We start from the raw sequence: 16148 nt of genomic DNA, 5'->3' as shown, positions 1-16148 counted from the left end.
ACTCAAGTAAAACGTGCAACACTACGCATTTAATTAAATCGAAATAGCCCACAATCGAGGTTTCTCCTGATACCTGTTTGGAGTCAAGACACTTTGACCAAGAAATGTGTTGAGCTCCATTTTCATGATGATGAGCACCATAGCATGCTACAGTGAAGAATGAGGCCATTCGGTCCATCGAGCCTGCACCAACCCTCTGCACGATCACACTATCTAGGCCCATTCTCTATCCCCATAATCCCTCCTAGCCCGCATTATCGGTGGACACTAAGGGGAAATTTAGCATGGCCAACCCACCTAACCGGCACATCTTTGGACTGTGGGAGGAAACCGGAGCACCCGGAGTAAACCCAAGCAGACACGGGGAGAACGTGCAAATTCCACAGAGTCACCCAAAACCAGAATCGAACCCGGGTCCCTGGCGCTGTGAAGCAGCAGTGCTAACCACTGTGTCACCCCTGAACCAGTGAACCAGTGAACTAGTTGGGACAATCTATTAACTTCATGGTCAACAAGACTAATAATTTTTTATTCCAGATTTACTTAACTGACACTTGGCATTTGAACTCCAATCCCCGGATTATCTGTCCAGGTCTTCCGACTTCTAGTCCAGTAACATAACCACTGTGCTGCGGCACCCTATCATGCTGAATAAATTATTCTTAGGCTGTCAGCTTCACTGGCAGTTGCCCCTCAAGTAGATTCTGGAAAATTGGGCAAGTTGGGGGAGGGGGCTGGTGATTGCAGCCAGCAATAGCGAGTGCCATGGAACAGGGTGGGGTATCCCTGCTCCCCCAGGCACCACTATGATTTACAAACAAAATAAAAAGACTTTCCTTTTTAGTGGCAGCCCCTGGGTAGTCCAAATCCAGAAAACAAGAGAAGGACCCAATACTTGCTCAGCTCAAGGATGCCTAATCATGCTGAGATATTCTAGAACAGGAGTTAGGCCTCTCATTAGCATTTGGGAAGAGCCTAAAGCTTATTTTAGATGGCTGGCCTAGATTCTTGAAAATGGCACAAACAAATTTGTGAACATGGGGGTTATTTCATGGTCCCAGGGAATCAGGAGAAAGGGCATCATGTTCAACATAAATTATTCACAAGTTGCAGAATCAGAGTAGCATTGAAGTTAAAATAATTTGTTTATATTTCTGCTTGAGAACACCCCGAAGCATGCCACATTGTCATGTGTCAAGGAGGTGGACTGTGCGGGTTAACTGTAGTTTTTCAGGTATCCTAATTGTGAAAGACGTTTATCCCCAAAATTGGGCTTTTATTACATCTGTTTTGCACCTTAAAATAGGTATGAGATATTATTTGTAGCTCTTTAGTTTGTTACGATCCAGTTAGAGACTGTTATCATTAAATCAGAAATCCGAACACCGAGTATTAACCGACAGAACTACCGCCACAAGATTTCATATTTTTAGACAAAAGCAAGCTTTATCGTAAATAAAAAGAATGAATCAAAACAAGTACTATTAGCTCAACATTACAAGAATTCTCTTACACATTACTTCATAGGTGATTGGTTAGCTTAGTTGGCTGTTTTGTGATGCGGAGCACGCCAATAGTGGGAGTTCAATTCCCGTACCGGCTGAGGTAATTCATGAAGGCCCCACCTTCTCAACCTTGCCCCTCGCCTGAAGTGTGGTGATCACCACCTGTCAGCTCTCTCTCAAAAGGAGCGAGCAGCTTAGGGACTGCTGGGACTATTTATATTACATTACTTAAATCTTGAAGGTTTAGTTACTTCTATAAGGACTAAACCATAGGTAAGCCACAGCCCTCCAGAATTGACTTTAATTTTCCTCAGTGTTCCAGCTATTCTCCAAGATAAGACTTTATGACTAAGGATGCTCCAGCGCCTTGTTCTGGTTGCCTTTTCCCAGCTTCCAAGCTAACTTTGTTGATTGTTTTCTTTCACAAGACTATGGGGACCAATGTAGATTTTTTCAAACCAGACAAACGTTCCAGCTGTTTTATCCCTAATGAAAAGCATATGGAGATTGTGCCCCATCCGCATTCAGTGGGGTTAACACAGTTAATATTTTCTCTGCTTAAAAGCAGGCCCTACTAATATTCATTGCCTCTTGGCTCTCTCCTCGGAGGTGTAGTCTGCATCAAATCAAAACAGCATCTGCCTTCTGTGACCAGATAGCCAGATAAATTGAAGAATCTCCGAACTCCCACAGCCCATCTCCATGATAATGTGGCATGCTTTGGGATGTTCTCAAACAGAAATATAAACAAATTATTTTAACTTCAATGCTACTCTGATTCTGCAACTTGTAAATAATTTAAGTTGAATATTATGCTCTTTCTCCAGATTCCCTGGGACCACAAAGAAACCCCCATGTTGACAAAGCTGCTTCTAACTTCTTTTGATTTGTAAACTACACAGCTCAATAAAATATTTAAATGATGTAAGTGGAGACCTTCCGGCTCTACTCAAGTTTTAAAAATGGGTCAACCACTACAAGTGTTTACACCTCTCCTTCTGATCTTAAAATCTTAACTGTGTTTCCGTGCCAGCCTCCCCGAACAGGCGCCGGAATGTGGCGACTATGGGCTTTTCACAGTAATTTAATTTGAAGCCTACTTGTGACAATAAGCAAATTTGATTTCATTTCATTTTGATATATACAAGTGTAATCAACTTCAACTTGTCTCTGAATTTTACATTGGGATGCGATGGACCCCATTAAAATCGCCCAATGTTGTACAAATCTTGAAGTATTACTGAATTGTCACTTAAAATCTATTTTAGTAATATCTGCTCCATGTATGAACAGATATTTTTCTGTTCTTGAGAAAACTAGATTGAAGGATCAAAGGCATACGAGAGCTCCATCAAAGGCAAAGAGAGTAGGTCAAAAGATAAGATGAAAAAACTAGTGGAAGTAAAACAACAGTGTGCTGAGACTTTAGATTGGTAGGTTATAGTAGGAAAACTGAGAGCTCCATGAGTTTTAAGTTCTGAGACAGTACGAGTTCAAAGAAGCAATATGGGAAAGATCTTCATTTTAACACCGTGGGTGTGAAGAGTAGGATGGTTCATTTTAAGCCTAAGAATAACAAGGGAGAAAATAAGGCTTGATAAATGTACTTCATAAAAAAAACGAAAAGACAACTTCAGCTTAGCCTTAGGGAAGACATGTTCCAGGTCGCAAATCATTTTGTTTTCTTAAACAGAAAATTGTCACATTTTGTTACTTACCAGGTCTAAGTGTATATAAGCCTTTCACTATATTTGCCATGGTTGAAGGGGTGACCTTAAATGGAGTTGACTGAGCTTCTATTAGTAAAGCTGAAACAGAACCAAAAGAAACGGATAAAATACAAGGAGACTATAGTATTTCAATTGAATTAGAGCGATTAACATTTATTCATTCAAATACTAAATGAGGCCATCTGCAGAAAACATTTAAAAGTCCAATCCATTCTGAAAGGTAACAACAAGACCGACCAAATCCTGATGTAATTCCGAGTACACTAAAGCAGTGCATCCTGCCAGAGGCTTGGTCACAAGCTTGCATGGCTTAGGTATCACTGCAAGCCAAAGAAAATGCATTGTAAAAGTTCCCTTTTTAATAGTGTGATAAAGTAGATGCTCTGAACCATGCACTGCCAACATTTAAAAAGGAAAGGTACACAATGCAAAACGTGTAGATGTAAATCCTCATTGCCAAGATCAGACTTCAGTGTGCATTCGACACGAGTCCCTGGCAACCACATTATTGTAGTTGACAGAAATGTTTTGTATCAGTATCACACAATCCAAAACTGGAGAGGGAGAGGTAACCATCATTTTCCTTTTGTTTATTCCAACCAGAGTGGATATGAATCAGTTTGAGATAAATTTTATGAAGCTAGATGTATAGAACAAAAGTCAGCCCGAATCATTTATCCTAAAATGAAAAAATGAAAATCGCTTATTGTCACGAGTAGGCTTCAATGAAGTTACTGTGAAAAGCCCCTAGTCGCCACATTCCGGCGCCTGTCAGGGGAGGCTGGTACGGGAATCGAACCGTGCTGCTGGCCTGCTTTAAAAGCCAGCGATTTAGCCCAGTGAGCTAAACCAGACCCTTTAAAATTGTGATTTTATTTACAAATAGTATATTATCAAAAGAAATCCCCAAAATATTTCAAAACAAATTAACTGATGCTGAAATATAGTCACTGTTGTAAGACAAATACATCAACCATTAATCTGTATATAGTCCTAAGTAAAGCTACAGCATACAAAGAATTAGGAGCATGATTAGATCATTAGGCTCCTCAAACCTGCTCTGCCATTTGATATGATTATGTGTGATAGGATTACAGCATCAACCCTACTCTCCTCTCTACCTCCTATAACCTTTGAAAAAAGTAACTGACTAAGCCGTACAAATTTTCAACAAACCTGCTCTCGATGGAAGAAAACGCCACAGCCTAACAACCCTCAGAGAAAATAAAATAATCTCCATCTATTAAATGAGAAATCAAAGAAAAAAGAACAAAAAAATTTACAGCACAGGAATAGGCCCTTCGGCCCTCCCAGCCTGCGCCGATCCAGAGCCTATATCTAAACCCGTCTCCTATTTTCCAAGGTCTACTTCCCTCTGTTGCCGCCCATTCATATACCTGTCGAGATGCCTCTTAAATGATGCTATCGTACCCGCCTCTACCACCTCCGCTGGTAAAGCGTTCCAGGCACCCACCACCCTCTGCGTAAAACACTTTCCACGCACATCTCCCTTAAACTTTCCCCCTCTCACCTTGAAATCGTGACCCCTTGTAACTGACACCCCCACTCTTGGAAAAAACTTGTTGCTATCCACCCTGTCCATACCTCTCATAATTTTGTAGACCTCAATCAGGTCCCCCCTCAACCTCCGTCTTTCCAACGAAAACAATCCTAATCTACTCAACCTTTCTTCATAGCTAGCACCCTCCATACCAGGCAACATCCTGGTGAACCTCCTCTGCACCCTCTCCAAAGCATCCACATCCTTCTGGTAATGTGGTGACCAGAACTGCACGCAGTATTCCAAATGTGGCCTAACCAAAGTCCTATACAACTGTAACATGACCGTCCTACTCTTGTACTCAATACCCCGTCCGATGAAGGCAAGCATGCTGTATGCCTTCTTGACCACTATCAACCTGCGTTGCCACCTTCAGGGTACAATGGACCTGAACTCCCAGATCTCTCTGTACATCAATTTTCCCCAGGATCCTTCCATTGACCATATAGTCCGCTCTTGAATTTGATCTTCCAAAATACATCATCACGCATTTGCTTGGATTGAACTCCATCTGCCATTTCTCCACCCAACTCTCTAATCTATCTATATTTTGTTGTATTCTCTGACAGTCCTCCTCGCTATCTGCAACTCCACCAATCTTAGTATCATCTGCAAACTTGCTCATCAGACCACCTATACCTTCCTCCAGGTCATTTATGTAGATCACAAACAACAGTGGTCCGAGCACGCATCCCTGTGGAACACCACTAGTCACCCTTCTCCATTTTGAGACACTCCCTTCCACCACTACTCTCGGTCTTCTGTTGCCCAGCCAGTTCTTTATCCATCTAGCTAGTACACCCTGAACCCCATACGACTTCACTTTTGCCATCAACCTGCCATGGGAAACCTTATCAAACACCTTACTAAAGTCCATGTATATGACATCTACAGCCCTTCCCTCATCAATTAACTTTGTCACTTCCTCAAAGAATTCTATTAGGTTTGTAAGACATGACCTTCCGTGCACAAAACCATGGTGCCATCACTGATAAGTCTATTTTCTTGCAGATGTGAATAGATCCTATCCCTCAGTATCTTCTCCAACAGTTTGCCTACCACTGACGTCAAGCTCACAGGTCTGCAATTCCCTGGATTTTCCCTGCTACCCTTCTTAAACAAAGGGACAACATTAGCAATTCTCCAGTCCTCCGGGACCTCACCCGTGCTCAAGGATATCTGTTAAGGCCCCAGCTATTTCGACCCTCGCTTCCCTCAGTAACCTGGGATAGATCCCATCCGGTCCTGGGGACTTGTCCACCTTAATGTCTTTTAGAATACCCAAAACTTCCCCTTTCCGTATGACAACTTGACCTAGAGTATTTAAACATCCATCCCTAGCCTCAACATCCGTCTTGTCCCTCTCCTTTGTGAATACCGATGCAAAGTACTCATTAAGAATCTCACCCATTTCCTCTGAGTACACGCATAAATTCCCTCTCTTGTCTTTGAGTGGGCCAATCCTTTTCCTAGTTACCCTCTTGCTCCTTAGATACGAATAAAAGGCTTTGGGATTTTCCTTAACCCTGTTAGCCAAAGATATTTCATGACCCCTTTTAGCCCTTTTTATTGCGCGTTTGAGATTTGTCCTACTTTCCCGATATTCCTCCAAAGCTTCATCAGTTTTGAGTCGCCTCGATCTTACATATGCTTCCTTTTTCATCTTAGCTAGTCTCACAATTTCACCCGTCATCCATGGTTCCCTAATCTTGCCATTTCTATCTCTCATTTTCACAGGAACATGTCTGTCCTGCACATTAATCAACCTTTCCTTAAAAGACTCCCACATTTCAAATGTGGATTTACCCTTAAACAGCTGCTCCCAATCCACATTCCCTAGCTCCTGCCGAATTTTGTTATACTCTGCCTTTCCCCAATTTAGCACTCTTCCTTTCGGACCACTCTTGTCCTTGTCCATGAGTATTCTAAAACTTACGGAATTGTGATCGCTATTCCCAAAGTAATCACCGACTGAAATATCAACCACCTGGCCAGGATCATTCCCCAATACCAGGTCCAGTATGGCCCCTTCCCAAGTTGGACTATTTGCATACTGCTCTAAAAAACTCTCCTGGATGCTCCTTACAAACTCTGCTCCATCTACACCTCCAACACTACACGAATCCCATTCAATGTTGGGGAAGTTAAAATCTCCCATCACAACCACCCTATTGCTCCTACATTTTGCTATAATCTGTCTGCATATTTGTACCTCTACTTCATACTCACTTTTGGGAGGCCTGTAGTAAAGTCCCAACAATGTTACTGCACCCTTCCTATTTCTTAGCTCCACCCATATTGCCTCAGTGCTCGAATCCTCCATCGTGCCCTCCTTAATCACAGCTGTGATATCATCTCTGACGAGTAATGCAACTCCTCCACCCCTTCTACCTCCCTCTCTATCCCTCCTGAAGCATCTATACCCTGGGATATTCAGTTGCCAGTCCTGCCCTTCCCTCAACCAAGTCTCAGTAATACCAATATCATATTCCCAGATACTGATCCAAGCCCTAAGTTCATCTGCCTTACCTGCTACACTTCTCGCATTAAAACAAATGCACGACAGACCACCTGTCCCTTTGCGTTCATCATCTCTTCCCCGTCTACTCTTCCCCTTAGTCACATTGAGTTTATTATCTCGTACCTTACCGGCTTTAGTTGCTGCTTCTTTACTGACCTCTAACTTCCTAATCTGGTTCCCATCCCCCTGCCACATTAGGTTAAAACCTCCCCAACAGTGTTAGCAAAAGCACCCCCTAGGACATTGGTTCCAGTCCCTTATTTTTAAACCGTGTCTCCTAATTCCAGTTTCTCTCATAAGGGTAAACAACCTCTCAGCATCCACCCTGTCAAGTCCCCATAGGATCTATTTTTGTTAAGATTCTTCTAAACTCCAATGGATACCAACCTGTCCACATATGAAACCCCTTTTATCCCAGCAATCAGTATAGTGAATCTTCTCTGAACTACTTCTATTGCAATTATATTTTTTAAGTAAGGAGACCAAAACTGTATACAGTACTCTAGATGCAGTCTAATTAAGGCCTGTTACAGCTGTAGCCACACTGGCCAACATTTACACTCAATTTCCCTTATAATAAATGTTAAAGTTTTAATTTTTCAGCAGTTTCTTTATATTTTCTGGGGGGGAAAATGACTCAGACTCGCAAGGTATTTTTTTCACCCGTCCTGCTCTATTTCATATTCTGCAGTACTAAATTTAATTTAGTTCAATTGCAACACTGACCCAAATTAATCTGTAAATTGCTGATTGGATCTATTGTCTCGCGTCCTCTTGTATAATTGGAAATGAAAATAAACTAGTACATATTGTGGCAGGGTATTTCACTTAACATAAAAACATCCATCCTTTTGACTGAAATTGCATTAGAGCTTAAGATCGCATCAAATAACAGAAGCAAATATACACCTACGCTTCAGTTCTAATTGCAATCTACCGTCATGAATAATGTCGATGGAACTGCAGTTTTGTAACAGAGGAATACTCTGAGCAGCAAGGTTCAAAAGCAAAAGTCAAGTAAAAGCTCGCTGCTAATTATTCAGGAATAGAAAAGAGAAATGAAGTAGACAACATATATAAGCTGGATTCTGAAACATATCAGGACAATCTGACTGTCCTACTCAGTACAATGGCTGTACAATAAATCACAGTTTTGTCATATATTAAAGAAGTGTATATCCTGAAGACACATCCTGGAAATGCTGCGATAAACGTGCTGACAGCAAAGGATTTAGGATTGGGACAATTTTCATCCCCCTGGAGTGGCACCTCATTTGGATTGGATTGGATTTTGTTTATTGTCACGTGTACGAAGCTACAGTGAAAAGTATTTTTCTGCGAGCAGCTCAACAGATTATTAAGTACATGAAAAGAAAAGGAAATTTACAAAAATACATAATAGGGCAACAAAAGGTACACAATGTAACTACATAACACCGGGATCAGGTGAAGCATACAGGGGTGTAGTGTTAATGAGGTCAGTCCATAAAAGTTTCGTTTAGGAGTCTGGTAAACGACCCTCTTATGGACTGACCTCATTAACACTACACCCCTGCGTGCTTCACCCAATGCCATTTGAGCACCTACTCCAAATTCCTGTTACTGTTTAGTACGGCTGAAGACAATACTTGATAAAATTCATACCAAAAGTACAATTCTAAACATCGCAGCTTCAGAATTAAACCCCATAAACCAAAGTGCAAACAAAATTGCGACTCACGCATTAAGGTAGGAACATGCTTTTCTGCAACCTGTTCTGTAAACAACTTTATGAGGTCATCTTTCAAATCTCTGTTAAGTTTGGTTTCAATGTAAAATTTGTTCTGCAAAAATGAAAACAAAAGTGATCAGCAGGATTCAATGTTATGAGACAGCAATTTAAAAGAAAATTAATTTCACATCAGCAACAGCATGTATATTATGTAGATTTGCTCCTGCAACAATACCTTGTATTTATGTAGGACTGCAGCAGCACAGTGGTGCAGTGGCTAGCACTGCTGCCTCACGGCGCCGAGGACCCGGGTTTGATCCCGACCCACGTGAAGTTTGCACATTCTCCCAGTGTCTGCGTGGGTTTCACCCCCACACCCCAAAAAGATGTGAAGGGTAGGTGGATTGGCCATGCTAAATTGCGCCTTAATTGGGGGGAAAAAATTGGGTACTCAAAAAATTTATTTATTTATTTATGTAAAGTATTTATGTCGTACTTTTAACGTAATGAAAGCATCTCAAGGTGTGTTAAAAAGCCAAATTTTGAGACCAAACCAAATAGTGATATTAGGGACAGATGGCAAAACGCTTGGTTAAAAAGGTTTTAAGAAGCGTCTTAAAGGGGGTAAGCTAAGGGGCCAGGCAACTGAAGAGACAGCCCCAATGGTAGGGAAATTAAATCTGATTTAGAGGAATGCAAGGGATATTTTCGAGGATTGTGGATCCGTAGAAGATGACAGAAATAGAGAGGGGGTAAGGGCATGGAGGAATTTTAAAAATGAATGAGCATTTTAAAAATCAAGGTGTTGCTTGACTGGGTGCTGGTGTTGGTCAGTGAGGAAAGGGGGGATAGAAGTATGAGCAAGGACATGGGCATATATTTGATGACCTTAAGTTTACAGAGGGAAGCTGGCCTAGTAATAATCAAGTCTAAAAGGTAACAAAGGCATGGATAGGAGTTTCAGCAGCAGATGATCTGAGGAAGGGCTGGAGCCAAGCAATATTACAGAGATGGAAATAAGTGATCTAGATGGTAGCCGGTATACATAGTAAAAAGCTAATCTCAGGGTTAAACATGACATCAAGGTTTTGAACAGTCTAGTTCAACATCATGCAGTTGCCAGGGAAGAGAGATGAAATCAGTAACTAGGGAACAGAGTATATAGCAGGGACAGAAACAAGACCTTGATCCGCCGAGCCAATAATGATCACTGCTCTAGGGTGCCACCGAAATGATCAGTGACTCGTGCAGAATCTCTTTTCTTTATAAATGGAAACCATTTTGAAGAGGAGGAAGCAAAACGATTTCTAAATTGGTTTCCAACTAACTTTTATAAATAACAGAGTTATCCAGTATTGTAGGATGCTGAGTGTACACTGCCGTACATTTAGACAAGCTAGCAAGATTCATTCAACAACTGTAAGGTAGTACGGGGCAGACTGGAGGGGAGAAGAGTGGTGCTGGTGAATATATATGCCCCGAACTGGGATGACGTGGACTTCATTAAAAGAGTGCTGGGGAAGATCCCGGACCTGGACTCTCGCAGGCTAATAACGGGGGGGGGGACTTTAACATGGTCCTTGACCCGGCTTTGGATCGGTCGTGTCCCAGAATGGGTAGACTCCCAGCAATGGCAAGGGTGCTGAAAGGGTTTATGGAGCAAATGGGGGCAGTGGACCCCTGGAGAGATAGACAGCCGACAGGAAGGGGCTACTCGTTTTACTCGCACGTCCATAAAGTATATTCTAGGATAGATTTCTTCGTACTAAGCCGGGATTGTATAGGGGAGGTAAAGAACATGGAATACTCGGCAATTACTATCTCAGACCATGCTCCGCACTGGGTAGACCTGCAGATCGGGGGAGCGAGCTACCAACGCCCGCAATGGAGGCTAGACGTGGGACTGCTGTCGGAGGAGGGGATCTGTGAGAGGCTTCGGAGGTGTATGCAAAATTACTTGCAGGTGAATGACACGGGGGAGGTCTCAGCGGCGACCCTGTGGGAGGCGCTAAAGGCAGTAGTGCGGGGGGAGCTGATTTCAATTGGGGCCCACAGAGCCAAGGCAGACAGGGCAGAGATGGATAGATTGGTCAGGGAAATGGGTCGGATAGATGAAGAGCACGCGGAGTCCCCGGGGGAGGTTTTACTCAGGGAGAGGCAGAGACTACAGGCGGAACTGGGGGCACTATCTATGAGTAGGGCCGTTGAACAGCTTAGGAAGGCGAGGGGAGTGGTGTACAAGCATAGGGAAAAGGCTAGCAGGCTGTTAGCGCAGCAACTCAGGAGGAGGGAGGCAACCAGGGAAATAGGTAGAGTGAGGGATGGGGAGGGGCGCAAAGTGGAGGACCCGGCAGGATTGAATAAGGTATTCCGGGACTTCTATCGCAAGCTGTATACTTCGGAGCCGCCGGAAGAACCGGAGGAGATGAAAAAGGTTTCTGGACATGTTAACCTTCCCAACAGTAGGTGGGGGGGGGGGGCGAGTGGAAGAGCTGGGGGCCCCGATTAGAGTGGAGGAGGTATTGGGGGGCCTAAAGGCCATGCAGTCGGGGAAAGCCCTGGGGCCGGATGGATACCCAGTAGAGTTCTATAGGAAGTTTTCTGAGCTGGTGGGCCCGGTCTTGGTGAGGGTTTTCAATGAGGCAAGAGACAGAGGGACCCTGCCACCGACAATGTTGCAAGCCACTATATCACTGATATTGAAGCGGGGTAAAGACCCGGAGGCATGCGGGTCCTACAGGCCAATCTCCCTGATTAATGTAGACGCCAAACTCCTGGCAAAGGTACTGGCGGTTAGAATGGAGGACTGCGTACCAGAGGTGATTGGGGAGGACCAAACTGGGTTCATGAAAAGTAGGCAGCTGGCAGCCAACCTGAGAAGATTACTTAATGTGATAATGATGCCCCCGGCGGGTAGGGAGGTGGAGGTAGTGGTGGCGATGGACGCCGAGAAGGCCTTTGACCGGGTGGAGTGGGACTATCTATGGGAGGTGCTCGGACGGTTTGGGTTCGGGGAGGGATTGGATCAAATTATTATATCAGGCCCCGAGGGCCAGCGTCAGGACTAACAGAGAAGTGTCGGAGTACTTTAGGTTGTACCGAGGGACCAGACAGGGCTGCCCGCTCTCCCCGCTGCTGTTTGCGCTGGCCATAGAGCCGCTGGCGATTGCGCAGGGGGATGGAAGGGGATGGTGAGGGGCGGGGTAGAACATAGGGTCTCTCTTTACGCAGACGACCTGCTCCTGTACGTGTCGGACCCAGTGGCCGGGATGGGAAGTATACTGGGAATGTTGAGGAAGTTCGGCAAGTTTTCAGGATACAAATTAAATACGGCCAAGAGTGAAATGTTTGTGGTGCAGGCAAGGGGCCAGGAGAACAGATCGAGAGGGCTACCGTTTAGGCTGGTTGAGGAAAATTTCCGGTATTTGGGAATCCAGGTGGCACGAGAGTGGGGCAGGCTGCACAAGTTAAATTTGGCCAGGGTGGTGGAGCAAATGAAGGGAGAGTTTTGGAGATGGGATGCACTCCCGCTGTCGCTGGCAGGGAGGATGCAGACTGTAAAGATGACAATCCTCCCTAGATTTCTGTTTGTTTTTCAGTGCATCCCGATCTTTGTTCCACAGTCCTTCAAAAGAGTTAACAGGATGATCATGAGCTTTGTCTGGGCGGGAAAATCCCCGCGGGTGAAGAAGGCGATGTTGGAGAGGAACCGCAGCGAGGGAGGGCTGGCTTTGCCGAGTCCGATTAATTATTACTGGGCGGCCAACATCGCTATGATAAGGAAGTGGATGGTGGGTACGGGGTCTATCTGGGAGCGGGTGGAGGCGGCTTAGGCAGGGGCTCCAGCTTGGCAGCCCTGGTCACGGTTCCTCTACCGCTGGCCAAGTAATCCACCAGCCCGGTAATGGTGGCGACCCTGCGGATATGGGGCCAGTGGAGGGGGCATGTAGGGGAGACGGGGGCGTCGGTTTGGGCGCCAATCTGCGACAACCATCGGTTTGCCCCCGGGAGTATGGATGGGGGCTTTCGAGTATGGCAGCGGGCGGGGGTGGGAAGGGTGGACGATATGTTCCTGGAAGGGAGCTTTGCGAGTTTGAGGAGCTTGGAGGAGAAATTTGGGCTGGTAAGGGGAAATTATTTTAGGTACCTACAGTTGCGGGACTTTGTTCGTAGACAGGTCCCATCTTTCCCACGCCTCCCGTCAATGGGGATCCTAGACAGAATAGTCTCTAGGGGGGAAGAAAGGGAGGGTAGAGTCTCGGGTATTTATAAGGTGCTCATGAGGGAGGAAGGGTCCCAGACAGAGGAACTGAAACTTAAATGGGAGGAGGAGCTAGGCGGGGAAATGGAGGACGGGCTGTGGGCAGAGGCCCTGAGTAGGGTAAATTCGACCGCGACATGTGCTAGGCTCGGGTTGATTCAATTTAAGGTCGTTCACCGGGGCCATATGACGGTGGCTCGGATGAGCAAATTCTTTGGGATAGAGGACAAATGCGCTAGGTGCGCGGGAGGACCAGCGAACCATGTTCACATGTTTTGGGCATGCCCTAAGCTGAGGGGGTACTGGGAGGGATTTGCAGGGATCATGACTCGGGTGCTAAAAACAAGGGTGGTGATGAGTCCAGGGGTGGCAATTTTTGGGGTTTCGGAAGACCCGGGAGTCCAGGGGGAGAAAGAGGCCGATGTTTTGGCCTTTGCTTCCCTGATAGCCCGGCGACGAATACTATTGGCGTGGAGGGACTCAAAGCCCTCGAAGACTGAGTTGTGGCTTGCAGACATATCGAGTTTCCTGGGTATGGAAAAAATTAAGTTCACCTTGAAGGGATCTGTACAGGGGTTCGCCCGGAAGTGGCAACCATTTATTGACTTCTTTGCGGGAGAGTGAGCGTCAGCAGGGGGTGGGGGGGAGAAATGGTGGGTAGTACCGGTGGGAGAGGAGCGGGCTTGTGCAGTATGTTACGATTGAAGTATTGAAAGTACATGGATGTTGGCACATTTTTGCCTTCTTTCTGTTGGTCTGTAACTGTTTAAAAAGCCAAAAACTACCTCAATAAAATTGTTTATTAAAAAAAAACAACTGTAAGGTAGGCTTTGCTCTTTTTTTGGTCTGAATCATTTCCTCATGAATTATTGAGTCAATTAGTGTAATTACTGGCAGCAGTAGGAATCCCCCTGTCTGCAAGTCGAGAAGAGATCCATCACCAGTGAAGAAATGTGAAGCAGGGCAGGTTGCTCAAAGCATGTTCGGTGCCAACCTTTGTAGAAAGTTTTGATAGATCCTTAGCAGTGTTTCCATTGTTTTGTTCAGTAGGATTAGGTATCCATCATTTTACAGTTTTAACAGGCATAGTTCTTTGACTATTACAAAAGAGGAGACAACAAATCCAAGTCACCCAAAGAAATGGAAAGTCAGTTTCCTGAAAAAATTTAGTTCAACTGTAACTGAAGTGCCAGCCATTCCATTATGATGCCACGTCCATTCAAAGTGCTGTACGAGTCACAGCTTGTGTATACAGTTGATGGCACCCTGTACTAGTACCAGTCGCCAGGGGAAACGTCTGACCAGCATCTACCCAATTAGGCCTTGATAGAAACTAATCTTTTATTATAGGTAAAAGGGGGTTAAAGGAAGAAATTATTTAAAGAAATCATAATAACTAAGATTTTAAATTATTTTATATCAACCATAACAGTGAGGAATAGCCGACTGCTTGTGAAAAGGACAAGATAAGAAAACTGCAAGCGTTTGCAAGGTGGAACTGACAGACAGACTCTTTGTATTAGAGAGATGAGTTAAGATCCAGTTCCACGTCCATGGTAACCACAGAATCACCCCATGGAAACAATTTTTGCTGAGTAAGCTTTTCATCGAACGGAATATTACAGAAATATGTTTCATCTTCTAATTTAACACAGACACTTCAGTCGAATTAAACGAATTACAGATTAGTTAAAACCAATCACGGTGTAAAGGGGACAAAACTTGATAGATAGTAATCTTCTTAAAAGTTTAGGTATTGGAACAGGAATGCCATTCTAGAATCAATTCAACCTATCTTCTACAACCTGTTCTATCCTCTTGCTTTGCAAAATCGCTATTTTATTCTATTTTAACCGGCGCCGTTCTTTTGTATGGTGTACTTGAAGAAATTACTATGAGCTGTCATTGTATTTTGAATTCAACAATCTGTATTTGCAAAAGACAATCATTCTGATTAGCCTGCTGCAGAGCTAGTCGGAACATTCTAAATTCTGTACTTGTCTGAAACTTGAAACTTACCAATAGACACTAGAAGCTGACAAAATAAAGGTGGAAAATTGCGTTTAACCCAAGAAGCCAGTCTTGAATCTCTGTCATTTGGTCCCTTAAGAACTTTATGTGTTTCAATGAAATAACCTCTCATTCTTCTAAATTCCAGGGAATATAGGTCTAATCTACTCACCTCTCCTCATAAATCAATCTCCTTACTCCAAAAATCAATCTAATGAACGTTTGATGCATTCCCAATGCAGGTCTCGTGAAGGAGACCGAAAGCGTGCACAGTAGTCATGGCAAGGCCCTATATAATTGCAGCAGGACTTCTTCGCTCTTATACTGCTCTAATCCATGACCATATTAAACAACTTAGCTATCTATACCAGCAGTCAGTTTACAATAGCAACATTTCATTATTAAGCTCAGCTCTAAGCACTTCATTCCGTTGCTTTTAGACTCTACTTGCAGACAAAATTAGTGAAAATTAGCTCTAAAACTGCGTTCCAGTAGAATTAAACAGTATGGAAGGGTTATGAAACAAACACATTGGGTGGGATTTTCATCGCAACACCGCCCGTTTTGCGGTGACGGAGGCAGACCGCCATTGGCCCGCGATGGGATCTTTTAGTCCCGCCGTTGTCAACGGAGTTCCTCGTGGAATGCATCCCTCACTGGTGGGAAGCCCAGCCGGGAGCCATCAGCGCACATGAAGGTCTGGAATGTTCCAGCCAGTATGGCCCATTTTTGCTGAACTTTAATGTACAAAAGTATGAAAAGAATAAGAAAGCAAAAGACAGAAGCTGATGATTAAATCAGATATACTGAAGAAGAGTAGTGAGAAAGGAGAGCCACATGATTATTGCA

General features: G+C 44.1%; 1 protein-coding gene across 1 annotated transcript in view; it reads right to left on the bottom strand.

The window, feature by feature from the left end:
* The window catches only part of cacul1 (CDK2 associated cullin domain 1), a 116379-nt gene that overhangs the window by 22071 nt on the left and 78160 nt on the right, over positions 1 to 16148 (bottom strand). The window contains 2 exon segments of the mRNA XM_038821380.1: positions 3224 to 3313; positions 9038 to 9140. Coding sequence (XP_038677308.1) covers positions 3224 to 3313; positions 9038 to 9140 — 193 coding nt within the window.

Source organism: Scyliorhinus canicula, chromosome 16 (genome assembly GCF_902713615.1).
Source record: "Scyliorhinus canicula chromosome 16, sScyCan1.1, whole genome shotgun sequence".
NCBI lineage: Eukaryota > Metazoa > Chordata > Chondrichthyes > Carcharhiniformes > Scyliorhinidae > Scyliorhinus > Scyliorhinus canicula.
This window is presented reverse-complemented; position numbering and strand designations above follow the sequence as displayed.